This window comes from Panthera tigris, chromosome F2 (assembly GCF_018350195.1).
Source record: "Panthera tigris isolate Pti1 chromosome F2, P.tigris_Pti1_mat1.1, whole genome shotgun sequence".
Taxonomy (NCBI): Eukaryota; Metazoa; Chordata; class Mammalia; order Carnivora; family Felidae; genus Panthera; species Panthera tigris.
Window position 1 is genome coordinate 78,800,132 of NC_056676.1, and position 27,871 is coordinate 78,828,002.

At 55.8% G+C, this 27,871-nt stretch overlaps 1 protein-coding gene across 1 annotated transcript in view; it reads right to left on the minus strand.

Moving 5' to 3' along the window:
• Positions 1 to 1,598: 1,598 nt before the first annotated feature.
• KCNK9 (potassium two pore domain channel subfamily K member 9) overlaps positions 1,599 to 27,871 on the minus strand; it is a 77,340-nt gene continuing 51,067 nt past the window's right edge. The window contains exon 2 of the mRNA XM_042973084.1: positions 1,599 to 3,629. Within this exon, the coding sequence (XP_042829018.1) occupies positions 2,788 to 3,629 (842 nt within the window). The 3' untranslated portion in view covers positions 1,599 to 2,787. The remainder of the gene's footprint in view (positions 3,630 to 27,871) is intronic.

The following is a 27,871-nucleotide window of genomic DNA, read 5'->3' on the forward strand; positions in this document are numbered from 1 at the left end:
ACCACGGTAGCGAACCGCTGGGCCATCACCTAAGAAAGAGATGGCTGTCACAAAAGAAGCAAAGCTAGGTTCCCCTCTGTCCCCTCAATATACCAAGCATGAACAAGGATGTTTAACTTTGGAAGAGAAGACTCACTGATTGTCCTTCAGAGGGCTGAACAGTCGCCAAGGACAGAGAAATAAGAGGGATATGGCAGGACAGGTTCCATGCTGCTTCCAATATTTAAGTTGGTGGTCATCACTGAACAGCAAAAACTCCATCCTATCATCCTTAATCCTATACAGAACAGTCAACTCTGTGGAAATACAGAATACGGAATGTTTTCCCAATCTCCCCAGGAAAGGAGGAGCTCTCTGTCACTGGAGGCATTTAAGTAGAAGGCCACTTTAAATGGATATTTGAGTCAGGAAACCAGCTCTGAATGAAGAGTTGAGCCCATGTTCCTCTGACTCCAGGGTCCTGGTGCACCTACCTGTGGACAGAAAGGCAGGTGCCCTCAGTAGAGGGCCTAACGAGGACACCGTGGTGTGGCAGGGTCTGCTTCCTGGACCAAGACCAGCTCTGGGACATTGATGAGCAAACCACTCACCGTCTCAGTACCTCAGTTTCCTCTCTAGATCAAAGACGATCCTACCCCCATCTGAGGACACACCTTACAAAGGTTTTGATGAGAAACCTCACACTTCTTCTAAGCGGACTCCTCCAATACATGAAGCACTCTGCAAGGATGGGCTAGTATTTTCATACCCGTGACCCCCTATCACCAAAAATTTCTTCTGATGGAAAAAAAAAAATTAACTGCTTCTATTTTCTGGACAGATTTTTATCCCTAAAATATGCATCTATTCAAAATGAGTGAATCGAGACAACCTTGAAGGTTGAGAATGGTCTATTCTGGCCTCGAGAAGCTGTGGTTCCCAGACCCCTTCCTCAGGCTCTGTGTCCTGATGCAGGTGCCATTTTCAACATGTGACGTAAGCACTACAGTATCTGCCTCTTTGGAGGAGCCTGGACTACTGCATTTCAGTCCAATGGCCCAGGTGCTTGGGACTGGTGGCATTTAGTGCCCTCTCCTTTCAGGAAGCTTGAAGGTCCACTCCTTCTAGGGAGATCCTCCCTTCTGGGAGATCCCACGGGGGCTCCCACTGCTGCTTCTGGGCAAAGCAGTTAAAGCCCTTTTCTATCCAAGAGCCGTGACCTTTGAGTTTATGTAGAAGCCATGAGAGGATAGGTGAGTTTTACAAATGACAGGGGTGGTGACCAGGCAAATGAAAGGCACCAGACTTTCCTTTACTCCTGTCATTGAAAAGGCCTGCAACATGCCATATTCAATAACCTAGCTGCCCCCAGGAGACTAACAGGCCTTCCCATTGAGCCATCTAAAGGGAGGGTGGGGAGGAATTTCTCCACTACTCAGGAAAACCATCCCCGGAGATCGACAAGTTCCCAACAGGCCAAGACACCACCCTTACCTCCAAACGCTTCCTGAGACCAACACAGACTTGCCCTTATTTACAAATCAAATGCAATTAGAGACTGTCTTTCTTGAACTACATACATACATATATATATATTTTTTAAACAAGGAATGCCCTGTCGTTTTTTATTAGGAAAAGAAACCACATCCACGAATACCCATTCTCATCCAAGCATCCCACACTGTGATTCTTACTTATGCAGATCGATGCTGCATAAACCACCATCACCACCATGTAAGCGAGAGGGAAATAACAAAATAGATACTCTGAGGTTCCAACAATTTTCCAGTTTCCCCTGACGCTTCCAGTTGTGCGGTAAATTGTTGGAACTGGAGATGATAAAATTAAAAATGTCTTTAATTCGTATTATTCTTGGCTTTTGATTAATTCCGCTGCTAGTTTTGTTTTCTTGCGTTGATAATGCATACCAGTTTTAACAAAGTGCATGCTTTTAAAAATTTTTGAACTGGCAAGCTAAGATGATCCGTATCTTCTTTCCCACCCACCCCGAAAAAGAAGTTAATATAATTTAGAACGTAGCGTCTAAAGAATATGGTCATGACACATCTGGGATCGAGCCTGCTTATGGAGCATGCTTGATTTGGCAGAATGGTAAATCAAAAGCCTCGTGGGTTTTGTTTTCCCGTTTTTGTTTGGAAGCAGCTGAAAGCAGGTTCTTAACAGAACTGTGTCGTGGAAAAGAAAAATTAATACCTGCCACTTTCCGCTTTGTCGCACGATACACACACACACGGGTACACGGGCGTGTGCACTCACTCACACACCATCCGCGCACGCACACCCACCCAGTGCTCGGGAGGACGAGAGGGAGGAAGTTAGGGCAGACAGCACGTCGGTGGTCCCTGGCCGGCTGGCAGCCTGGGGGGCAACTTTGGGTCGGGTATATTCTCTCAGCTCTGCCTGGTGGTCTTGGTCTGACACCTGTCCTGGGAGAGCCACCCCAGAGGTGGGGCAGGCTGGGGAGGGGTGTAAGGCATTCTTCGCTGGGAAGGAAGGAAGAAAGGAAGGGAAGAAGGAATCCATGCTTCATGCTCAGACGCGAGTCTCAGAGGGAGTCGGGCCTTTCTCTCCCCTTGGGCCTGCTCTGTCTCGCCGGGGGCGGTGGGGGAGGACGTGAAACCTGGGGGGGGAGGGGAAAGGAAGGAGGGAAGGTAATCGTGACGATGACCATCACAACCAAGGATGCTCGGAACGAATAAATGAGAACGAAAAGACGAGGTGGGCCGGTGGCACTTGACGTCAAGGAGGACAAGCGACTTTTCCCGCCTGCCCGGCACGCCCCGCACCCTAAACGGACTTCCGCCGTCGCATCAGCCTGTGGTTGTCGGTAAAGCTGTGTAACCCGGGGGAGGTGGAGCTGATGGGGGAGGGGAAGAGGCTGTTTTTCAACGTGCTTGGTGAGATCTCCTCGATCTTGTACGAGATGGAGTGGAAGTAGTGGGGGGCGAGCTTGGCGCTGAAGGAGTTCTGCTGGGCGGCCGGGCGGCCCCCGTACTCCTGCGGGCGGTAGCAGGTGCAGGAGCACACGTACTGCAGGTCCGGCGCGTCCGCCTTGTAGCGGGGCCGGCCCTGCCGCGCCTCCTCGGGGATGTGGATGACCATGCTGTTGCGGTTCCCGGCCAGGGACGCCCTCTCCTCGGCGTCCCGTCGCTCGTCCTCGCTGTTCATGGTCAAGAACCTGAGGACCACCAGGTTGAGGAAGGCGCCGATGACCGTCAGCCCCACCAGGATGTACATGAAGCTGAAGGCCACGTAGAGCGGCTTCTTCTGCAGGGCGCCCTTGGTCTGCAGGGCCACGTAGTCCCCGAACCCGATGGTAGTCAACGTGATGAAACAGTAGTAATAGGCGTGGAAAAAACTCCACTCCTCGCACTGGGAGAACGCGGCCGCGCCGATGCACAGCGTCCCCATGCAGGAGAAGAAGCCCACGGTCACCATGTTCTCCATGGACACCTCCGTGTTGCGCATGCCGCAGCACCTCTTGATACGCTTCAGCAGGTAGCGCACGAAGGTGTTCATCCGCTCGCCCAGGCTCTGGAACATGACCAGTGTCAGCGGGATGCCCAGCACCGCGTAGAACATGCAGAAGGCCTTGCCCGCGTCGGTGCCCGGGGCCGCGTGCCCATAACCTGAGGGGAGGGGTGAGAAAACAGGGAGAAGGCGTGAGGAGAGGCCCCGTGAGCTCTGGGGTGGGGTCGCACTTGGGCATCTCCGTTGGGGTGGGGGTGGGGCTGGGACAGACAGGGAGGGAGAGAGGAGGACAAGGGCGAGCCGGGGAAGAGAGGTCGCTGGAGGCTGGGGCTGGGAAGACGGTGGAGGCCGGGAGAGGTGGGGAGACGAACAAGGAAGAATCGGTCAAGGGTCCTTTGCAATTCAGGGGGGGGGGGACTTGGGGCGGTTCATCTGGGGCCATTCAGAGGGGGTGCGGAGGGCCTTTCCCTGCTCCTCTTAGAGCAAAGCAAAGCTTGAAAAGGAAAAGCCGCACACTCACTAACGAGAAGACTGCAGAAGGAGTGAGCCCAAGGGAGAATAATACATATGCCCACCATGCAACACCAGTGCTGCTGCCTCTCTGCTGAGTCCTGGTCCTACGGTGCCTCGTTCTGACCTCCTAAGAGCCTTCCAAACCCGGTACGACGAGTCCAACACCAAGGGTGGGAAAACTGAGTCAGTTACTTAATAGCAGGATAACTTGATCTCTTCAGAGCTGGAATTTGAGCCCAGAGTTTTCAGGCACCAAGAATAAGGCAGAGATGTTGACAAGAGGAGTCATTGCAGAGTGGAATATACACACCATGATAGCAAAGACTCGTATCCGCTTTGTTCACGGTTGGATCCCCGCACCCCCCCACCCACCCAAGGTGATAGGTAGCAGGTAGAATATTGAACAAATGAAGGAATAACATTGTGCCACTGTGTGAATGGGGGCTTCTCAGGAACAAGGGGACCAAATAATCCTTCCAGACCTCCCATGTGTAAGTGCTTCTCAAACTCTTCATGCAACTTCATCCATCCCGTGTCAACTTTACAGAGTTGAGCTGTATCTTCCTCACATTCTGAATGAAGATGGCAGTGCTTGAAGGGTGAAGGTACCTGACAGGGTCATTCAGCTAGTTAGTAATCATGTGAGAGCCAGGATAGGGTCCGTACAATATGGCAGAAAGAACATGAGACTCGGGAGGCTCTAGTTCAAATTCTGGAACTAATACTGTCCAGGAAAAAAACAAACAAACCCTGAATCATGGGGCGGTATTTAGACTGAGACCTTCCAACATGTCAAATCCTGCCCCATCAAGAAAGGCTTCCCTGATGTTACCCCGAGCCATTATGGGCCCATAGCTCTTTAATCATGTACACTATCTTGGGCACCAACCCTTCCCAACCCTGGTTTCTTCGTGTTACTATCATCCCATGCAAGTCCCAGTCCCCACTGGGACTGGGTTGTGCAGATCTGCTGAGTCAGCACCTAGTCAGGGCCTGGTACCTCCGTAGGGACCAACCAGGCCCCCAGACCTCCACCTGCCCCTTCTCCCCCCTAGGAAACAGTCTGACTACTCAAGCCCCCAGCTCTCTACCAGGGCCGCATCACTTAGGGTCAGCTTGTCTGTCTCTCCCCTGGCGTGAATCTGTGCATGCCCTACCTGCCCCAAGGGCCCTAGTCTTGCTAGAGCAGTGGCCTCCTATGCTTGCCTCCAGGGCGCCTTCTCTTCATCCTCTCTGGCCCTCAATCCCACTGGGCCAGCACGGAGCTCCAACCCCTCAGAAACCCCATCGTCCTTGCACAAGAGGGAAAATGACAGGACAAAGTTGGAGTCAGGCCAGAAAGGCTAAAATGGGAAAGAGAAAGCCGAGGGGGAGAGCAACCAAGATAGTAACAGAAATCCAACCTGAAGAACAGAGCAAAAGCAGATTAAAAATAAATTCTCAAAGCCTCAGAGACCTTTAGGAAAATATCAAAAGGCATCCCAGCAAGACCAAAAAAAAAAAAAAAAAAGTGAATAGCCAAAATGGACCAAATTTGGTGAAAGACACAGATTTACAGATTCAAGAAGCCCAGTGAACTCCAAGCGCAAGAAGTACAAAGAAAACCAGCCATCAGAGCCAAACAGCTAAAAACCAGAGAGAGAAGTCTTGAAGGCAGCCAGAAAGAAACAAGACATCACACGGAAAACCATCTCAATACTCCTCCTTCTAATCATAAGCAATAGGAGCCAGGAAACCGTGAACGAACATCTTTATGGAGCTTGAAACAAACAAAAAAAGACTGGTAACTTGGAATTGTGCATCCACAGAAAACAGCATTTAAGAGTGACGTCAAGGGACACCAGGGTGGCTCCATCAGTTAAGCGTCCGACTTCGGCTCAGTTCATGATCTCACGGTTCATGAGTTCGAGCCCCACACCGGGCTTTCCACAGTCAGCACAGAGCCCGTTTCACATCCTCTGTCCCCCTCTCCCTCTGCCCCTCCCCTGCTTACTCTCTCTCAAAAATAAAATAACAAAAATAATTCTAAAGAATGAAGTCAAAGCACATTTTAACATGAAAGAAAACTTGTTCCCAGTAGATCTGCACGGCACAATTACTAAAGGAAGCTCTTCTTCCTAGAGGGAAAGGGTACCAGATGGAGGCTTAGGTCTTCAGGAAAGAATGAGGCACATCTCGGTAAACAAGTGGGTTTATATTTATACAAAATGTAGGGGTGGGAGTCCCACTATGTCTCCATATAGCTCACCTGCGTGGCAGATACCAAAGCCAGATGGATGGTGGGGAAACAGTAGATTGTTGGACACGTAGAAAGGTGGTGATGTTAGCTGATGGCTCTGGATGCAATCTATTTACTCCAGGAGACCAATGATGCATCTGCTGGGTCAAAAGCTGCTCATGGGGTTCCCGGGCCCCACCCACACCTGTCAGCAGTGATGGTCAGAAGCCGTTTCCTTCGCGTGGCCCCGGGGAACAGCAGCCCCAAGCCCGTGGCAGGGTGGTTCAGTTCTCCGGCCATCTGTCCTGCTGCATAAGGAAAGCACTTCCTCATTCTGGCGCCCCCACGGCGTATCCCGCTGCTCCATTACAGTGGTGACACACAGCAGTCAGGTGCAGGTGTCGCCGAGTGTGGGAGAGGGATGCCCCCGGAGGGCAGGACCTTCCGAGGAGGAGACAGCCAGGCAGGACCTCTTCAACACCCTGCTGTCTGGCTTCCAGTTAGGTCGCCAGGAGGCCAGAAGACGACCAGGACCTTGGTCATGAGCCTCATCTGCCAGCAGCCTCACAGCCTCGAGCCACTCTCCACAGTCCCAGCAACGCGGACCGCACCCTGCCAGGGAGCCACGCCCTCCCTGGTGGCTTTCCCTCTGCCAGACTCACCCTTTCCAGAAGAGTCTATAAACAGCCCATTAATTGATTGCTCGAACTGAGAGTGCTGCTTCCTGCACAGGCCCCAACCGACACACCGCATGTATTCTCCACCGGACCCGCTTCCTGTCTCTGCTGTGACACAACACTACAACCAGGTGTACAAATAACCACGTGTGCATGTAAAGTACGCACAAGCTATCTGTGGAACACACAAGGGCAGCGTCTACGGGTACATCACACAGGACGTCCACAGCACAGAGGGCAACTTTGTGACCAGCGTGAACGTGTGGGTAGAATGACCACGTGTACGCGGAACGGGACCCATAACCACCTACATTACACCGATACCCAAAAGGCACATACGCTATATTCCTAGCACACCCGCGTTCAAGGACACGTTCTGTCTGTGCAATATGTGTGTGTAGAGCCGCTCAATGCACAGGACGGGTACACCCTGTTCCTGTATATGCTGCAGGGATTACATGCAAGGATTTGAAATTCAACAGCATCCACGCGATCTATGAGTTACACATATGAGAGGAAAGGAGAGCACGTGCGCCAGACGTTGGGAAGGCCATTGCTCCTTCCCCAGAGAACGAGGCCTAAATCTCTGGGGTCTCACGGAACCTGTGTGACAGTTCAGGCCCTGAAAGACGGGGTTTTCCGTCCATGTGTGAACGAGTGCACCCCGGCCTCCCTGGGTTGGGCGCCATATTCATTCAACGATTCTTGTGTTTTCTGTCCAGACTGGTGACTGCGCACCAGGACCTGTGCTTGTCACGGGGGATCCACAGGGACTTCTCCCAAAATCTCCCAAGGGGCTCTAGTCAGCCAGCCTGGGCCCAGGGCCCTGCCCAATGCCTGGCACGATGGGTCCTGGGAAGCTGAGGGCAGATGGGTGTCCAGGCCACCAAAGACCTCCAGGCTGAGCCGCCCCTGTCCTCCTTGATCATCTCCTGTCCCCCGACCTCTGGTTAGGACCAGTCCTGGAAGCTTCAGGAGCCACATCCCCGTCCAGGCTTTCCCACTAAGTCCCCACGCACCCCACGCACCCCACGCACCCGGGCCAGTTCCCCCTCCACCTCTGGGCCCTGCAGAGGCAACATAACGTCAGAAATCCCACCGAGGACTACACTGCCCATCCCCCCCCCCCCACTGTATGAATAACCCATCCTTCTGGCAAAGCAGTGTCAAAAAATGATTGACACGGCATTCAGGAGGCATGCACAGGGCCCAGAAGAGCTACCAACACCAGGTATCCGGTGCCTGCCTCTGGGCTGCGGGCCTGTGACCTCTGCAGGGTCACTCAGTTCACTAGATGGAGGTGGAAGAGGAGGCTGAAAAGGGGACAGGAGAGACGGGGTCATCATTCCCCAGCCCTGCAGGTGACCAGCGCTGACCGTCACCCAGAGCTGACGAGCCGGAGCACGCACTACTGGGTGCAAATCTCCCTGTGCACAGGGGCACAGCCGCTCATGCTGTCCGTCTGCACCCGGCCGTGCCTCCCACAGACTTTTCCACGTGTGCAGAGTCAGGGACGGACTTGCTTGTGGCCCCAGCGCTGGCCATGACAGGCTGCTTGGGTGGCTGCTGGGTGTGGGGCCAGCCCTGGGGCCTGCTCACAAGGACCGCGCACAGTCTGAAAAGCTGCCCCCGGTGCTGCACCCCAAACACCACGCTCCCCGAGTTCCCGGGCGCTGAAGCTCCGACGAGTCACCAGTGAGTCCGTCTGAGGAGGTAACCCATCCTCCCCTCCCCAGCCCTTGCCGCGTCCTCACCCCCAGCAGACAGCACCTGCTGTAGCCTTAGCCTCCCGACCACTGCCAAGGCTCTACCCGCCCCCCCCCCGCCATCTACGGTGTTTGTGCGGTGCCATGGGGTGCCTGGGGCTGGCCAGGAAAGAGCTGAGTGGCCCCGGGTCGAGTCCAGTCCCCACGCTGTAGAGGCTCAAGGGTTCCTGGCCCAGCACAGGAGCTGACAAGGACACAGACTGGAATCGAATTCAAGGGACCTCGGTGCCATGAGGCAGCAGAGTCCTCGTCAGAGGGACCCCGGCACCTGAGACCCAGCTTAGCGCACTGGCTAAGGCAGGGCCGTTGCGTAGGGCCCAGGAAGTGGTGGGCGGGGAGGGCATGGGTTGAACTGCAGCTGCGGCCCTCCCCAGTTCAGGCCCGGCCCTGTGTGGGCTGCTGGAGAATCAGAGAGGGAGACAGACCTGACTGCCAACTCCAGGGAGGTGAGCAGTGTCAGAATCATCTGCTCTGCCGGGTGCAAAGTTCTAGCACGAGGCCCATGCCGGAAGCAGGGGAAGCACAGAGGAAGGACCCAAGTCAGACGGGGACATCAGCCTGCAGTCACTGCCTGGACGCAGCCTCCAGGGTTTTGATGGGTAAATAGGAGTTTGCCGGGAGGAGAGGTGGCTGCAGACTGCTCAGGCTGCCCACCTCCGTGGCGTTCGGACCTCACTCAGTGCGTCAGGCCATCTCGCTCTCACCAGTCAGTGCCCCTCCCCGGGCCTGGGAGCTCTCTGTCAGCAGGTGGCAGGGCCTGAGCCCATCAGGAGCGCTAAGGACAGGGCAGGGGGTGAGGGAGGGCAGGGCCAACGTGGGTGTGTGTGGTGAAGAAGGTTTGGGAGAATGGGAAGGAAGACCCGTGCCCCGTGTCCTGCCCCAGATTCTAGCACGTGAACCCCCACCCCCAGGAGAGCACCTACGTGCTAAGCCTGGAGGGGGCTGGAGGGTCGTAAGAGCCACAAGGCTATTCGTTACGAGGCATGCGTGGAGTGACCCTGGAAAAGGCTCATATCACCCTCCCCACGATCAGAGAGGCAAAGCGAGGCCCAGGGGCAGGCAGGTCGCCCCCCCACTCCACACACCAGGCCATCACCACCCCGACTGTACTCCCCTCTCACCCACACTGACCTGCCCCGGTGGAGAGTCACAGCTGGGCTGCTGTGGGCCAGGCCACGGGCAGGGGGTCCTGGCCTCCCTCCCTTCCACCGCCCTCTGGCCAGACTGTGAGCTCTGAGGACAGTACTGCCCGCTCCTGACTCACCTCTGTGATCCCAGAGTGTGGCACGGGGGAGGCACTTGGAGTTTAGAAGGATGCATCACTGGGTAAATGATTTCTGTCCCCGGGGCCCTGCCTGGAGTCCTGGCCAATCCCGAGCCCAGCACGGCTGGGGGCAGCTTTGCCCAAGACACTGCATCATCCAGCCTGATTTCATGGCCTCTTTAATATACTTCCTGGGTCTCCTTGATCTGTCCCGGGAGAGGCTTTGCAGAGAAGACGCCTGCGTCTCCCGGCTGCAGCTGGCTAACAAATAAAATGAATAGGCGCCAGCTTTCCGGAGGGGAAAGATGCAGGGAAGAGGGTAATAACACTCATCATTTCTGTTGGGTCTGGGGCTCCCTGAAGAACCAGCTGTGGCTAGAAGGCAGCCCTGCCTTCCAAGACACCTTGTGCTCCTCTCTGGCTCCTACTAGACTTTCCAGAAGTTGACAGTCACCAGATATAAGAAGTTTCCCAGACCTGGCCCCTGTTCCCGGCAGTGATTCATTAAAGGTGCCGTGAGGGTCCGGCAGGCTCTCCTCACTGTGAAAAGTAAGGCAGCCAGACAGTGTGGGTCACAGAGCTGCCTTGCTCCTGGCACTCTGGTGCTCAAGAACTCTTTGTGGCTCCCCTTAGCTCCCTGGAAATCTAGGCCCATCAACAGCTGGCCTAAATGACTTCCTCAGGCTTGCACAGCACCTCACAGTTTGCAAAACTTCCTGCTGGGGACTGCCCCTCCCTGAAGCCTGCCCTGATCCCTTGGCCAGAATTCCACTCCAGGACACGGCAATGGACGAGACTGGCCCCCGGCATGGGGCCAATTCAGGTTGGAGCCCCGACTCTGGATGGTCACCCTCCCTCCCCAGGTACCCTCAGTCTCTTCTGTCAAGTTCAGGGGGGCTGGGCTGCTCCCTGAGCCATCACAGGCAGGTGCTGGGTGAGGGTGATGGGGGCTGTCAGCTCCAGCCCACAGCTGCCCGGGCTGGGGACAGACTGCCCCACACAGGGAGGGAGATGGCTACACGGGCCTTGGGTAGTGGGAAACTTGCTACCGGAAGAGAATGAAACGTTTATAAAGGACATACAAGGTTTTTGTGCCGATAGGAATTAAAATAGGCACACATTGCATTAAAGAATGACTCAGGGAGGTGCCGGGGAGGGGGGCCGCCCTCAGCCCCCTGTGCTTCCTGGCTGGCTCCCCTACCTCTGTGTGCAACATGCGTCTCACTCCTGCACCCTCCCACGAAGCTGGCCTTGCTCAAGCCCCCAGTGAGGGCCGCATGATTATTAAGACCCAGGTGTCTGCTAACACCAAAAAGGAAAATGACTCATGGGCGACCAGGGGGTGGAGAGTGGGCAGGACGGGTTCTCAGGAGGTTCCTGGGTAGGATCAGCAGGTCCCAAGGTCTGCCACTTACTGACCATGACCTTGGGAAAGCCACCTAGACCCTCGAAGCCTGAGCTTTCTCTCTGTAACGGGGGAATGTGGAGGGAAGCAGTCCCTTGGCACCTTACAGTTTACAAAGGTGAGCTCTGAGGACAGTTCTGCCCACTGCTGACTCACCTCTGTGATCCCAGAGTGTGGCACGGGGGAGGCACTTGGAGTTTAGAAGGATGCATCACTGTGTAAGTGAGTTCTGTCTCCGGGGCCCTGCCTGTCCACAAAGCTTGTCCACATCCCTTCTTCCATCCGAGAGGGACGTCCTTCCTGCAGCTTCCCCAAGTCGGCTCTGCCCTCCTGCAACATAACAGAGCTGGGTACCACCGCCTGGGCTGGGCTCATGCGCAGGTCTCCGTTCAACCCCTGAGAGGGTCCGGTGCTTCTTGTGGGCTCTGATTGGGTGGCTAGCCGAGCCCCCCGAACCAATGAGCCTTTGGCTCTGTCCCGCCAGACTAGTAGGGTGCCAGAGCGTGATGTCCGGAGCCGCTGAAGTAATTTTGGCACCATGAGGATGGGTGCAACCACAGAGGAGAAATCCCTGACCAGAGAGACCGGGCGGATCATTGCACCCCTGTGTCTGAGCCCAGCTCACAGATGGTCCAGCCTGTTCCCCAATAAGTCTTTTGGCTTCAGCCGGTGTTTTGATTGCAATTGGTTAACACTCCACATGCTCTACTGCTTAGCAAGACTAAAAATAGCGAGCAACAGTTTTGTATGGACAACGCAGTCCTCTGTAGGTCACTCTCCCCGCACCTGACACGGCTTCTCCCACAAGCACCTCAGATCCGTCCGAGGGCAGACGGGTGGGGGAGGCGAGGCAAGCCGGCAGGCGGCCAGAGGCACAGCCCAGTCCCCGGAAAGAGCAGCTTCTCCAGGGCCCGGCCACAGGGCGCAGGCCAGGGCGACCCAACTTCCTGATTTTTAAAGAGAAGCTGGAAATACAGATTTTGTAAATGTAGAATCCAACTGGTGTCTAATTAAACATTTTAATGGCACAGGCCAAACAAAACGAGACAAAACAGACCATCTGTTTGTCTAAAACAAGAGGTCGTGATGCTCCAGAAATGGGGGGAAAGGAGGTGAGAAGGGCAGGACGGAAGGCTGGAAAGCGGAGGTGGGGGAACAGGGGGAACGAGAGGTCAGTGAGCCCGCCACTCGTCACTCCCTGCCACCAACCCTCCACGGTCGCGAGCCCAGGGGACAGCAATCACCAGCCAGTCCGTCTCACAGATGCACAAACCCAAGGCAGCAACAGGTGCCATCGCCCATAGAAGCTCCTCCCCAAGTGGGCTGAGGCCAGCCCCGCCTCCCGCCACGCAGACGGGAAAGCCACACCCAGGCGGGCACAGTCCTCCTGGGTAGACTGAAGCCCCTCCCACAATCCCCATGGGGAGCTCCACCCCCACAGAATGCACGAACCCATCTCACAGATGAGAACACTGAGGCTCTTTGCCCAGAGCCCTCGGATTCCAAGTCCCCAGCCCTTTCGCCCTTCTTGGAGCCATGAGGAGGCCCCAGTGATTTGCTGATTCACAGGTTTGGCACTCTGTGTTCTCTGGAGGAAAATCTGGCAGATGTGGTCTTATTTAATGAGAGAACATCTCCCTCAGATACTTTTAAGATTATTATTAATTTCCCAAATAGTTCCCTTTTGGTTTCCCTTCATTTTATGTCTTAGGGGGAAAAGGGAACCTGAAAATTTATTTTTGGAAACTATACAAGCTTAGGGGCGCCTGAGTGGCTCAGTCGGTCAAGCGTCCGACTTCGGCTCAGGTCACGATCTCGCGGTCCGTGAGTTCGAGCCCCGCATCGGGCTCTGTGCTGACAGCTCAGAGCCTGGAGCCTGCTTTGGATTCTGTGTCTCCTTCTCTCTCTGCCTCTCTGCCCCTCTCCCCCTCTCCCCCTCATGCTCTGTCTCTCAAAAACAAATCAAAAGCATTAAAAAAAAAACTTTTAAAATGTAAAAACAAAACACTGTCTAAGCTTATAAAAGGCATGAAATCTCTGACCAGAGTGCCTGACCGGCCTTTCTGCTCTTCTGTCCTGTGCGAGGGCGGGGCAGGCTGGATGCGGGGTGCTGGGTGCGGGCACAGCCCGTGCTGGCCACAGGGAGCCTCCACAGTTGGCACGTCGGCCTGGTGCCCACTCGCACAGCTCTGCCAGACGGACATCCTATCTTCTCGTCTGCAGGCATCCCCCAGGAGGGAGCGCCTCTCAGCGCGCAGACTCACGGGAAGCCTGGCCCAGACCCCAGCTGCACCTCCACCCCTGTTTCCTTCACCTTGGGAGGGTCCAGTGGGGGTCAAGTAACAGGTTATCATCCCAAGTGATGAACGAAAAGCAGCCCGGGCAGCCACACGCACGTCTCCGTTAGTCCCCAAAACAACCATGCAAGGTGGGCGTCAGGGAGCCCTTGGGGGCGCAGGTGCATCCAGGGGGGCCCTGCTGGAGGCGGTGTGCCCACCCAGGAGTCCGCAGGAAGGCAAGAGGCAGGCCTTACAGCTTTCTCCGCTCTCGGCGCCGACCCAGATAACAAAGAAATGCATTCTTTAACCGTTATTTTCAGCACTTCTACTGTAGATGTCTAGCCCAAAGACTCGAAAATAAGTCTTTAGACACTCGTACGCCCATGTTCACAGCAGCCAAAAGGGAGAGACCACCCCAATGTTCCCCCGTGGATGAACGGACAAGCAAACTGTGGTCTACCCTCACGAGGGAATATTACTCGGTCTTGAAGAGGAAGGATATTCTGACACATGGTAGAATGTGGATGAGCCTTGAAATATCACGCCAAGTGAAAGATGCCAGGCACCGAGCCCTCCACTTCCACGAGGGGCCCAGAACAGGCAAATCCACGAGGCAGGAAGCAGGTGAGAGGTCGACCGAGGCTGGGGGAGGGAAGAATACGGGGTGGTTGCCTGCTGGGCCCGGGGTTTTCTTCTGGGGCGATAAAAATGTCCCAGAACTAGACAGGGGTGGTGCTCACACGGGATTACGAATGGACCAGATGCCACTGAATTGTACATGTTAAAATGTGAATTTCATGTTGCGTGAATTTTACTTCAACGGGAAGAGTAAGGAAGCTATTTATTTTTAAAGCAAAACTCTCCCCATTTTCTCCCTGAGGCTGAGGGAGGGAGGAGTGGCGGAGGCCTGGGGGTCGGTGGGGTTCTGGGAGGAGAGGCTGAGCTGGCCTGGGCACAGGGCCCCCGGCAGACTGAGCGCACCCAGGAGAAGCCCGGACTCTGGGCAGCACCGCCCTCCCTGCCAGCCTCCTGGGGGTGCAGGGGCGACGCAGCCTTCACACCTGCCCTCCATCCCCAAGCCTCATCACAGTCCTGTGGGCTCCCTTAACCAACCCCCCACTCGGGCCTCTGGACGCAGGTGACAGGCGTCCATCCTGAACCAGCCACGGGCCACCTCCTCCAACACAAGGCCCCCCCCTGGCAGGCGCTCTGACAGCACAGCCTGGCGGGCAGAGTCAGAGCAAAGGACCTGGACCAGGGTCGGAGGCCCAGGCCTGCCCCAGAGGGGAGGGTGAACCAGGCCGTGGGGCGGGCAGTGGCCCAGCCTGCTCCCTCCTGCCATGAGATACATGGCGATGCACCCGCCTTGCCGGGCTGCCAGGCTCTGATGAGGCACCCACGGGGGGGGGAGGGGTGGCAGTGGGGGGCAGCTCTGACACCTGGGGCAGGACGAGGTCAAGGTCAGCCCCGCCCACTCGAATACCCTAAGCCGGAAGCACAGAAGCCGGGACTACAGGGCTAGGGCTGGGAGGGGCTAGTGCCGACCACCCACCAGGCAAGCTTGTTCCTGCAGGGGCGCCCCCTCCAGGGGACAGGGAAGCGCACGTGGGGCGGGGACTGGCGGAAGCCGTGTCCCCATCCTCCCGGTCGGGCCCTCCCCGGGGCCGGGGCCCGCTCCGCTCAGCGACCAAAGAAGCTCGGGCGCCCTCTGGCGGGCACTCGGCGTCGGCAGAGCCGCCAGCCCGGCCCGCAGCCCACGTTTCCCTGGGCGGCATCCAGAGCCCGTTCACCTCCTCCTCAGTGATCCTTGTCATGCGCGGAGTCTCTTCCCAGAAGTTCCCATCAGTCAGCGGCAGCGCTGACGACACAGAGGAACGATCGTAATAACGCGGCGCTAATGACCGCAACCACCTATACCGAGGGCGCGGGCTGGGCCAGGAACTGAGCTAAATGGTTTAAAGACTCCCTCACTCTGGGGGGAGGGGACACCCTCTGCAGGTGCGTGCTGTCACCTCCACAGCGTGGAAACGTGCCTTGCCCCCACCTGGGCTCCCACGCAGGCCCCTAACACTAGGCACGACCCCGACCCCACTGTGGGCGTGCTGGCGCCCACCCCTTCCAGAACAGAAGCCCGTGGTTCCCTTCCTGCCCTCCTGTGTCCCTTCCTAGTAACAAAAAAAAGAAAAAGCTCCTCACTCTTCTGTTCTTCTCTCCTTTCCTCCTCACCCACAGTACAAAATCCCCCCAAAAAGAAACCAGAAGAAAATGTGGTAAAAACAAACCCATATTTAAGAACTTAAGTTCGGGGGCTGCTTGGGTGGCTCATTCAGTTAAGGGGCCGACTTCAGCTCAGGTCATGATCTCACAGTTCATGGGTTCGAGCCCTACGTCGGGCTCCGTGCGGACCGCTCAGAGCCTGGAGCCTGCTTCGGATTCTGTGTCTCCCTCTCTCTCTGCTCCTCCCCAACCCCACCCCCATGTGCGTGCTCTCTCTCTCTCTCAAATAGACATATAAAAAAAATTTTTTACGAAGATCATAGGAATAAGTATATAAAATTTGGCTGACTTTTGAAAGTCAATGGTAGAATAAGAAAATGTAAAGTCAAGCAAGGCCTAACGCCCTTTAATAACTGGTACATTTTTAAAAAAGAGAAACCAAGTCAAAAATATTAAAACTCATGCTGTTTGATGTGGAGACTGTCTTTCGGGGCTAATTCACCCTGGAGTGCACGGGAGGAAGGAAGTGAGAATTCATACCAGAAAGACCAATAGGGCAGAACATGCAGAGCCTTGAATGCCAAATTACTCTTGGCTCTAAGAACCAGCCAAACTAGGCAGGTGGCCATGGCCCCAGGGGCCGGCAGATTCCACCGCTCTGTTCAGATGCTCCCTGCCCTCTCAAAGGACCCTGTGCAAATGCCACCTTCTCCAGGAAGGCTCTCTCCTCCTTCCTCTGAATCCCCAAAAGAGCCCGGGCACACGTGGATCTAAGTGGCACGGAGTTACGGGGCCTGATGGCAAGGTCCTCATCCCTCATCTGTGACATGGGCATGACCCGTGGGGCCAACAAGGCCTGGGGAGCAAAGACAAGGGTGCACATTCCAAGTTGAAAATGGTAAACTACAAACACCCGTGCCTCTCAGATACGTAACGCGCCGAAATGAAGGTAAAAAGCGTTGCGTTTGTGGCTTCTGAGGCGTTGCTTCCTAAACTTTGGTGCTCACGGGGACTGGACAGCCCGGGATCTTATTATAGTGCAGGTCCTGAGTCAGGAGGGCTGGGAGCCCAGGACTCTGCATTTCTACCCAGGCCCCTGGGGACCCACTGCTCCGTGGAGCTCCCGCTGTGCCGGTAGGACCTAAAGAGAAGCCAGGTCACATCAGAGCCGTGGGGGGGCCAGTGCCCCCTAGAGATGGTAACAGGCCTTGTTCTAAGCACATCTGAGCTGGAGGAATTGAACTCGTTTCCTGCAGCAGCTGCAGGACTCCCTTCCAGGGCCTCAAGCGTCGGGAGATGCTCATTTTGTCTAGAAGCAACAGGAAAGGGCGGTTTCTAGCCCGCTGGTGCCCACCCACGTGCGTGACCTCCTCTTGCTCGTGCGCACACAGCTGGCCCACGCCGTCCCTTGTGAGCAGACACGGCGTATGACTCAGTGACAGCAGCAGGGTTCCGGCTTGGCCCATAAACACCGGCCTCACAGTTCTCTCGCTCTCTCTCCTCTCCTTCTCTGAGTGTGTCTGTCCCCTTGCCTCTCTGTCCCCCTGCCTCTCTGTCCCCCTCTCCCTCCTCTCCCTCTCCCTGAAGATTGCAGAAGACTCAGGATCTCGGGAGGACAGAGCCTCTGGCTGTCAGGAGCCGGGGTTCCTGAACAACCACACAGAACACAGCCCTGCTGACCCAAGAGGACAAGTCGCTTGTACTGCGCCACGCCCCTGAGACTCGGGCCACACCTGCAGTGACGTGTCATAGGACGGTCTACCAGCTGAGAGGCCAGACCCCAACGGCAAACACATACAGACGGACATCGCCCAGCAGGCCCGAGGAGAACCCACACTTGCATGTGGACACAGACCCCACAAAGCCCTTCTCCAGCCCGTCCTCACATCTGCCACGCGGTCAGCACTGGGACAGTCCCGTCCATTTCACACGGGAGGAAACTGGATCTCAGGTCCTGTGCATGTGCACACACAGACACACGCAGGCCCGTGCACATACAGGGATGCGTGCACACATATGCACACGGACATGAAGATGTGCACACCCAGGCACACACAGGTGCACACACACACACACACACGCACAGGCCCACGCAGACTCACACACACATGACCCCTGTGGCCCTGGATGCTCTTGGAGAGTCATGAAAAAGGAGCAAGAAAGACTGAAGAATCTTAGCCCCACTCCCCCCACTCCCTAACTTTTAGTGGTAAACATGCATTAAACGTGAGCACTGATAAAAAGCACAGAACGATGCTTGGCTCATAGCCTTTCTGTGCTTGGTTTCCTTGTTGGCAAATCGAGAATACCACCACCGCCAGCCTCTTGAAGTTGTAAGGATTAATTCAGCCGAGTCACTTGCCCGAGGACATACGATCCTACGTAGACAATCCTCAGTTGCCACAAGACCACCCTGTGTCAAGATCGTGTGAAAAGGCCGCCTCCGGCACCTGCGGGAGAACATACGCGCACAGACACACATGGCCCAGACCCACCCTAGCAGAACAGTAACCCCAGGTCTCCCAGTCTCAAGGCAGAGTGGAAAAACCCAGACGTAGAGGCAGACGAGCTCGGCCTGACTCCTGTTCACCTGCACAACTTCAGGAACAGGCTTCGGCACCTTGCGCCCGGTCTGTTCTGGAGACCAACTACACACAGCACCTTCCCCCAGGGCTTGCTGGGAGTTCAAGATAACAGATACAAGTACCAGGCCTGTGCCTCCCTAATGTCAGGGGCCTCTCCCTGGACCCTCTGGTCTTGGCTTCTGCCTTTCATTTTCCAAGATAGTGGGTAAACGTTGTCCAGGAGTTTGTCACAGGTGCACACGATTCCTGTTTCTTCTGCCTTATGCCTCAGGACCTTTGCACAGGCCGAGCTGCCGGCCTTGAACACCCCCTCCTCTGCTCGACACCCCGCCTGCAGGCTCACTCCCTTTTCCCTCAGCCTTGGGCTGGGACGGCTCAGCGGCGGGGAGCCAGGGTGCTGAGTCAAAGCACTCCTGCTTCTGGCTCCCTCAGGCTGGTGATCCCAAGTTCAAATGGCTTTGGGACCATGTAAGCGCCATCTGCAGGGGAACAGGACTTGTCTCAGAGGTCAGAGGGAAGTGGAGACCCCGATGAAGGAGACAACCACCAGGGAGCTCCAGGCGGCTACTGCTTTAAGGGAGGGAGGCCCAGGAAGGGGGGGCCCAATGCTCCCCTTCTCTGAAAGGCAGGCCTCCAGATGCTTCTGTGGACGGAGTGCAGACCACGCGTTCGCAAAGCCCCTCCCTTATTGCTACGTCCTCCTCATCCGCCCAGCAGGATGCATTTGTGTCTGGTGCCAGTGACCCGCCACTGCCCCCCTGTGGCCCTCACTCCCTGCGGGGCCAGCGGGACACGGGCGGCAAGCCCACCAAATCACTGGCCATCTCTTGAGATTTCCCACACCCTCCTGCCCCCTGGAAAGGGCCCTTCACAGAAGCCCACTTGGGTTATCTGCACTGTGGGGGGCAGGGGGGCATCTGTCCTCCCCAGACCAGCAGGAGCACCTCAAGGGCGAGCTCTGACCCCAACTCTTTCTGAAGTCCTGGGGCCGTGCCGGGCACACAGGGAGCGGGTGCTTGCCAAACAGCTGGGTAAGGAAGGTCTGCTGTAGTGTCTCTCTCCACCTGGTCTCCTTACACACGGGATGGAAACTTCGAGTAAACCGCACCCTTGAATGAAGGCGGTGGTAAGTAGTTTATAAAGAAATCAATTCACCGGGCCTGCCCTGGACTCCTCAGTGGGGGACCCCCTCCTGGTGTGTGGGACACTTGCGTTTTGCCAGAAACTTTCAGGGGCTTTGTTGAAGAGGTGTCGCCCTGGGGGTGGGGAGAAGCCACCTAGACAGACACCTCGAGGTGCCCGGGTGGCTCAGTCGGTTAAGTGTCCGACTTAGGTCATGATCGTGTGGTTTGTGGGTTCGAGCCCCAAGTCAGGCTCTGTGCTGACAGCTCGGAGCCTGGAGCCTGCTTCCGATTCTGTGTCTCCCTCTCTCTGCTCCTCCCCTGCTCGCACTCTGTCTCCCTCTCTCTCAAAAATAAATAAAAAAAAAATGTAGAAAACAAAACCATTAAGAGCATAAGGATGTCGGCCATGTGCCGGGCACTGTCCTAAACACCAAAGTGCCTGCAGTGAGTACAGCTGCTGTACCCATATTTTAAACGCAGACTCTGAGGCCCAGGGGTTAGTAACAAGCACAAGGTCACTGTCAACCTGGCAAAGCAGGGATTCAAATCCAGACCCCTGCCTGCCCCACAGCCCTGTCCCCTGGGCCACCTTGCTGCCAGGGTGGCCTCAGCTTGTCCACAGAGCAATGCTCACTGTCCCAGAGCAGGGTGGGAGGGGCGTGGGTGCAGGGTGGGGAAGGAGGCCGGGGCAGGAACGAGGGAAGGCCACAGAGAGGCAAGCGGAAAGTGTCGACGTGGACAAGAGGCAGGCTGAGGGCCCCGACGTCAGGGGGTGCGCCTGCCGTCACATGAACAGACGGTCACCGTCCGGGCTGGGGGCACCTCCTTCCTTCCTATCTCGGGGGATGAAATGGCCGTGTCGTTCGTTTCGGCATTCCCAGTGCCTGGCACGTGTGGGCACCTTATCCAGTGCACTCACTCGCCAGGTGACTACTGGGCACCTAGCACGCGTCGGGCACCGTGCCAGGCACTGGGGAGCAGTGACAGTGGTGGCCATGGTGCTGCTGACCGCAGCACAGTGATGGGCAGGAGGGCGCTCTGTGTGGGGCCCTCTTCTCCAAGCTCTAGCCGCCGGGGACAGTCGGCACAACGCTCACAAGGATGCCACACAGCGTGCGAGGGAAGAACTCCCGGGTGGGCCGCTAATAAGCCCATTTCACAGGCAAAGAAGTGAGGCACAGGGAAGCTGTGCCCACTCAGGGTCTCACCTGCCCAACCCCCCGCCCAGGCCCTGCCTGTAAATGGGAGCCTGGCCCCACGCTTGGGTTCCGGAGCTGCCCGCCCACCCGCCCTGCGGAGAAGGACCAGCCGCACACCTCCATCCCTGTCTGCAGGAGGCCTCTATAAACACAAGCTGGCCTCGATTCATCTCTCCGGAGCCACGGAGCCCTTTTAATCAAAGCGGCTGCCCAGCTGTCTGTGGGTGAGGGACGGCCCTGGACCGTGAGAACAGCCCTGCACCTGTCTTGTTAGCGGCCTGGTGTCTGGCAGGCGCAGGGCAGGGAAGGACACGGCCTCAGCCAAGGAGCCCGGACCGCGGGGGCCACCCCAGCCCGGGGTGCCATGAGCTCTCTCTGCCAGGACCAGGCCCGGCCCCTGCTCAGCCCCCCCAGCCCCCCGGGGGAAAATGAGGACAAGTTCAGCTTCTGTGGCTGCCACGGACAGGGTCCCTCCAAGAGCCCAGATGCTGGCCGCGGGGGGCCGTGCTGGGGAAGGCGGCCTTCACGGGACGGGTCTGGGAAGAGCGCTGGGCTCAGGTCACAGTCTCCCTCTCTGGGGCTCCGTTTCCCGTGTCCCTTGGGGATGAGCTTGGCCCTGCTGCCTGGGGTGGCTGTGAGGGCTCAAAGGAGCGACCCTGCGGAGCGCTCGAACTCTGACGGGGTGCCAGGCACGCAGCAGGTGCCGTGTCGACGCTAGAGAGAGCACAAGGCAGCCTCTGTTCCGAGCTTCCTCCTCAGGGCCCCGCGGCTGTGATGTCACAGACGTGAAGCACACAGTGGGCCCTCCACAGATGTCAGTGGGAACTGGATCCCGTCTGCCATCCCCCTCGTTCCCACAGTCAAAAGCTGTCCCCAGAACACAGTCTTCGACCAGGACGACCTGCTGGAAAGGCCAGGTCAGCCTTGCGGCAGGAAAGCCGTCCCCGCCGTGAGGACAGGGCCGACGTCCAGGGAGCCGGCCACCGGCCAGTCCTCGTGCCGGCCGCTGGCCGAGCCTGGTGTCCTCATCTGTCACAGGGCCCGCAGCCCCTCCCCAGCCCAGTGAGGTGGGCGTTGTGTGGGACCCGTGCAGCCCAGGCCCGAGCACAAGGACGTCCCCACAGTGGTCACCTTTCCTCCCAAGCCAGCCCTGGGCCACCCCCACATCTTTCTGCCAAATCCCACATCACGTCCTGCCGAGGGGCCAACCACCCTCAAAGTGTGGCCACAAAACGTCCCTGGGAAGCCACAGGGTGCTGGTCAACACGCAGGTTCCCAACCCTGACCCTGACCCATAGAACCAGGACCCTGGGCACAGGCCCGGCATCAGCATGGCAGAACCACCCAAACGAGTCGAGGAGCCACGGCCCCCACATGCGGGGCTCTGGGCTTGGTGCCCACTCCAGGGCCTGCCGTGAGGCAGGAGACGGGATGGGTCTCCGGACCTGTGCAGTTTGTGCGGACGTCCACAGGGTCCCCAGGGGCAAAAGCCCATGGGGTCCCCAGAGGCAAATACCCACCGATAAAGCTTCCTTCCACCAGCCCCGCAGGGAGGAAATCATGCCTGACCACAGCATCGCCCCTGATACCCTTCCTGAAAAAAGCCAAGGGTGACAGTCGTTTGGGTAGACTCACTCCAGAATCTGTCACCGCCAGTTTCCATCACTGCCCAGCGCTGGGCAGCACCAGCAAGGGAGCAGGCCGGCAGCTCCAGGGGGCTGCTTTGTGATCTGATTACCCTTCCTCACTGTTCGAGGAGACCCGGGTCCTGGCACCAGCCCCTCCCTGCCTCAGCTCTGACCTTGGGCAAGTCACGTCACCTTGCAGAGATCAAAAACTGAAACGCAAAACAAGAAATGGAAAAATCCCCACAGATCTAATCCTTCTTAATTTATCTCCTAGACTCCCAGCTACTGTATTTCCTACTTCTTAGATTTTTTTTCCATTTTGTAATTTGCTAATTGTAGGAATAATAGTCACTCGCTGCAAAGGGTCGTGAAAAGTCTTTTTAAAAGGCTACGGAAGCAGGAGAGCATTACCCACAGACCGACCAGTTCAAGAGGCAGCCTCGTGAGCGTTTTCTCATATCTTCCAAATCGTCCTGCCAAACACACCTTCCAGGGCTGAGAGCAAACTCTAGAGAAGCAGTTATGTGGCCTTCTTGTAAGAAAATGTTTGTGTCGTTATATTACCGGTAAAAATTCTTCACAAACATCATTTTTAATTCTTCATAAGCTTCAAGCGGACACACCATAATTTCTTCACCTAAATAAGCTAAATAGGGAATCCAAGAGGCTCTAATTTGTCTCCATTGCTAATAACCATTTGTGTTTTGGCCAAAAGCACACCATTTCCGGCCCTTGGGATTTTATTCTTACCACGTAAAAAGACCAGACACCAAGGAAATGCCAGAACGCGGGCTGAGCACTGCACAAAATTAAAAAATAGCGATGCTTCATCATCTCCTTTCCTGAGGAAGGGTCTGAAGAGAACTTTATTCTCATAGCACCCCCCCAACTGCTAGGGATGATTGCTCCCATTTTCCTAGAAGAAACATGTTCAGAGAGGTCGAGTCCCGGCTTCTGCTGATGAACCCAATCCTTAATGTGCTTTCTGAGGTCACAGAACCTCACTGACGGCCAGACAACTTCCAGAGTGGCAGAGTAAGGACTGTTAAAGATCTCCTCCTCCAAAACCATGAGAACACTCCCAAAAGTATCTAAATCAACTTTTTTGAGGGGCGCCCGGGGGGCTCAGTCAGTCAAGTGTCCGACTTCAGATCAGGTCATGATCTCACAGTTCATGGGTTTGAGCCCCGCATCAGGCTCCTTGCAGACAGCTCAGAGCCTGGAGCCTGCCTCAGATTCTGTGTCTCCCTCTCTCTCTGCCCCTCCCCTGCTCACACTCTGTCTCCCTCCCTCTCAAAAATAAATAAGCATTAAAAAAAATATTTTTAAATCCACTCTTTTGAAACCTGGAAGTTAACTGCAGGCTTGCAATAATCCAAGAAGTGTTTATCCAAGAAAAATAACTACATTTCAGAAAAAAAGGAAAGCTTTACGGTGTTCTAACTTACCCTCTTCCCACCTCCCTGTTCCCAGCTGCAAGGTAGCCTTGAAAACCAACAGCCCAGCAATCACGATCTCTATGAAAAACAGCATCCACCAACACAGGAAGGGGGCAGAGCAAGTCTGGAGCACCCCGTCCCCAAAACCTCACCCCGACAGAAATGCCATTATTTGGCCCGTCTGGCGGCTCCCTGTAAAGTTCCATTCCCATGGTTTGTCTTTATGTGATCTGACTCAGAGCCTGCTCAGTGATAAACCATATCGCCAGGACATTTGTTGAAAACAATCACAGGCCATTTTTTTAACATTACAGTTGCCTGAATGGGGATTACTAGTTAGAGCTCACAAGAGGGTGACCTTAAAACTAGAAAAGAAAAACTGGAGAATGGGAGACTTTGAAACACTCCAATACACCCATGGGAACTGAAAAGGCCACACATGCACACAGGGCTGTGCACGTTACTGGGAAACCCTTAGGTGGTCCCCATCCCTCACTTCGGGCTGACCTTGAGGCCCCGCACAAGCAGGAAGCAAAGGCTAAGATAGCTGTAAATGTCCTGCCAGAGCACTGCGTACCAACCCCCCCCCCCCACACACACACATAGCTTCTCTTGGAGAAGACTGGGGGACCTGCTGGCTTAAGGCCTTTAAGGAAATCTCTGTCCAATGATTAGCTGACCACTAAGCAAACCAAGGAGAGATTTTGTGGCCACATGTGACAAAGATTACAGATGTTACAGAATTCATCCAGCAAAACACAAACAGCAACAACACTGAACCCTACGGAGGAGGGAGAATTGATTCCCAGAGTTGCCATATTGTATCATTTTAAATACTTACTTTTGAACAGAAAATTCTAAGGCACACAAAGACCTAGGAAAGGACGGCCCATCCACAGGAATAACACACAATTGGTAGCAAATGTCCCTGAGGAATCCAGAGATTAGTAGAGATACATCAGCTGTTACAAATATGTTCAAAGAATAAAAGAAACCACATCTAAAGACTTACAGGAAAGTAGGAGAATGGGGTCTCACTAAACAGTAGCAATTGAATAAAGCAATAATAATAAAGCAGTGTTGAAGGGCTCAGAACATATACAGATGTAATTTGTATGATAATAATAGAGCAGAGAAGAGAGAGGAACGGAGTTTTGTGGCATTCTGCATACTATTGAAATTAAGTTGGTATTAATCCAAACTACACTTTAAAAAGTTAAGATGTTAATTATAACCCCCAGGGCAAGTACTAAGAAAATAATTCAGGAAACATAGTAAAACAAACAACAAAGGAATCCAAATTGTATACTAGAAAATATCTACTTAAAAACAAAATGCAGTAACAGAGGAATGAAGGCACACACACACAAAGATATACAGAAAACAAACAGCAAAACAGCAGACTTAAATCCTACCTTATCAGTAACTGAATATAAATTGGCCGCATACTACTATCAACAGGAAAAAACTGAAGTATGGACAAAACATGATCCAGCAACATGCTGTCTATAAAAGACACACTTCAGATTCAAAGACACAACCAGATTTGACTTAAAAGGACAGAAAAATCACGCAAACCACCCAAAAGAGCCACAGCGTCTAGACTGCCATCAGACAGAATAGACTCTAAGACAAAAATTTTTACTCGAGCCAAACAGGGAGATTTTATGATAGTCAAAGCTCAATCTGTCAGCAAGGCACCACCATTATTCACACACCTAACGGCAGAGCCCCAAATACGTGAAACAGAACGTCACTGCTGTAACCGCTGGTTAGATTTTTCTCCGTCACCGCCTTCAACCACGCCCTGTCAACCGTCCCATCGCCCCTTCAGGACACCTGGGGAAGAGTCCATAACTTCCCCGCCCCTTTCAGTTATTCAAACCCCAAGCTAGTCTAAGCGTCCTCTCAGACTCCATCTGAATCTCGTCTCCTCCTCTATGCCCAGTGCAGACCGTAGCTGGGATGCAGACGGGGACAGGAAGGAACGCAAGGGGACACTGGTCTGGCCGGGACGCCTCCTGCCCCTTCCCTCACAAGCCCGCCTTGTGTGACCCCAGGGACAGACCGCAGGAAAGAGCAGAGTCCTCTCCCCGTCTGCCTCCTGCTCCCTCTGCCCTGAGGTGGCCGAGGACTGGCACTGCTGTGGGCACAAGCCTGGGTTCCCAGGTGCTTTCATGCCCCCGTGCCAGCGTGAGAAGGAAGAGCCCCCCCACCCCCCTCTTGCCACTGGGGTCCCCTCACCTCAGGTGGTGGCCGCTGTCCCTCCCCAGGGTTAGGCTGGACCCAAGAGGGCCTCTCTCTCCCCAGGGCAGGGACCCCCAGCAGGAATTCCTGTGCTGGAATTGGTGACCACCCCTCTGTACCCGGGTAGGCCAAAATCAGAGCCCCCCCTCCCCGCCTGGGTCTCCAACATCAGCTTCCAGCTGGTCCCTAAGTCTCATGCCTTCCACCATCCATCCGCGTCCCACAGCCCACCCCCCATAGCCGCTGCCAGGCCTCAGCGCCCTTACCCCCTGCCGGAACCTGCTGAGGGGCTCCTGCCCCGAGCCCCCTGCCACGGCCCCGCTGCCTCTGACATCTTCTGGGCATTCGCTGCCAGGTGGATTTTACCAGACGTATTCTGCAGGCCACAGAGCCATTCAGTGTGTGATCCGAATTAAATAAACGGGAGGGGCACAGAGACGATGCAACCTGAGCTTTGGAGCCTGGGAGCTGTGCCACCTTAGGAAAGTTGCTTCCCCTCTCTGAGCTCCACGTTTCCCATATAGAAAATATCAGCTGCTGGGGCGCCTGGGGGGCTCAGTCGGTTGAGCGTCTGACTCTTGGTTTCGGCTCAGGTCGTGATCTCGTGGTCTGTGAGATCGAGCCCCGCGTTGAGCTCTGTGCTGATGGTGTGGAGCCTGCTTGGGATTCTCTCCCTCCCTCCCTCCCTCCCTCCCTCTCTCTCCCTCTCTCTCTCTCTCTCTCTCTCTCTCTCTGTCTCTGTCTCTCTGTCTCTCTCTGCCCCTCCCCTGCTCACTCTCTCTCAAAATAAATAAAGTTCAAAAAAAATATTAGCTGCTAACATTCACTCTCTGCCAAGTGATTCCACGCAAATAAGCCCACTAATTCTCCCGACCACGCCAGTCACTGCAGGAGTGGTCTGGAGGCTCAGAGAAGGTCAACAGCCTTATCGAAGGCCAGGCCTCCAGCAAGTGGTGATGCCAGGGTTTGAACCCAGGCGGCCTGACTGCACACTGGCGTATCACGGGTGACCAGCAAATGCCAGCGCTCTCCCCTTCTCTGCCCACAAGCGCCAGTGGACCCCGAGACGCACACGGTGAGTCAGTGCCCCGAGCTGAGCAAGTGGGTGAAGGGTGAGAACCAAATCACAAAGCCCTTTGCCCTGCACTGGCCGGTGGGTCCGTCTCCACAGCTCTGGGGGTCTGGAATCCGGGCCCGTCACGGGGCTTGTTTTAGCCAAAGGGACAGTAGCAAAGGTGAGGAAGAAAGGGTGACAACACACTTCTGATTCCGGGCTTACGCCCTCCGATTGCCTTCAGGGCTCAGCCTCCGTGTGACAAGACCCCAGCCCGCGTGGAGCAGAGAGTGGCCGGCCCGGCTGAGGCTCCAAACCAACCAGCCCCCCGCCCAGCCCCCGCCGGCTGCCCCCACCCAGGCCAGCAAGACTGCCCAGCCGGGCCCTGGACGTAACCTCCCTGAGGACGGCATCCGCATCTGTGACGTGAGGTAAGGACCCCGGCCCTGCCCCCTCAGCACACAGGTGCCAGGGGGAGAGGGCAGGCCTGTGCCAGGGCCGAGCCGCTGTCCGTGTCCCCTCACCTCCGCTGAGCCCGCTAACACACACCTCCAACTGCCCGCCCCCCACCTCTCCCCTGCTCCTCCAGGCAGGGCTCAGGTCACAGCGACTCCGTGCCTGGGGCTCCTTCTAGCCCCAGAAGAGCAGCGGACATCAGCAAACCTTGGCTAGCACGAGCGTCCACAGGCACCGCGGAACTGAAATAAAATAGCGGTGTGGCCCTCTTACCTGCAGACCATCGCTGCCTTGGGGGTGTCAGCGGTCAAGCTGGTCGCTGGAACCCT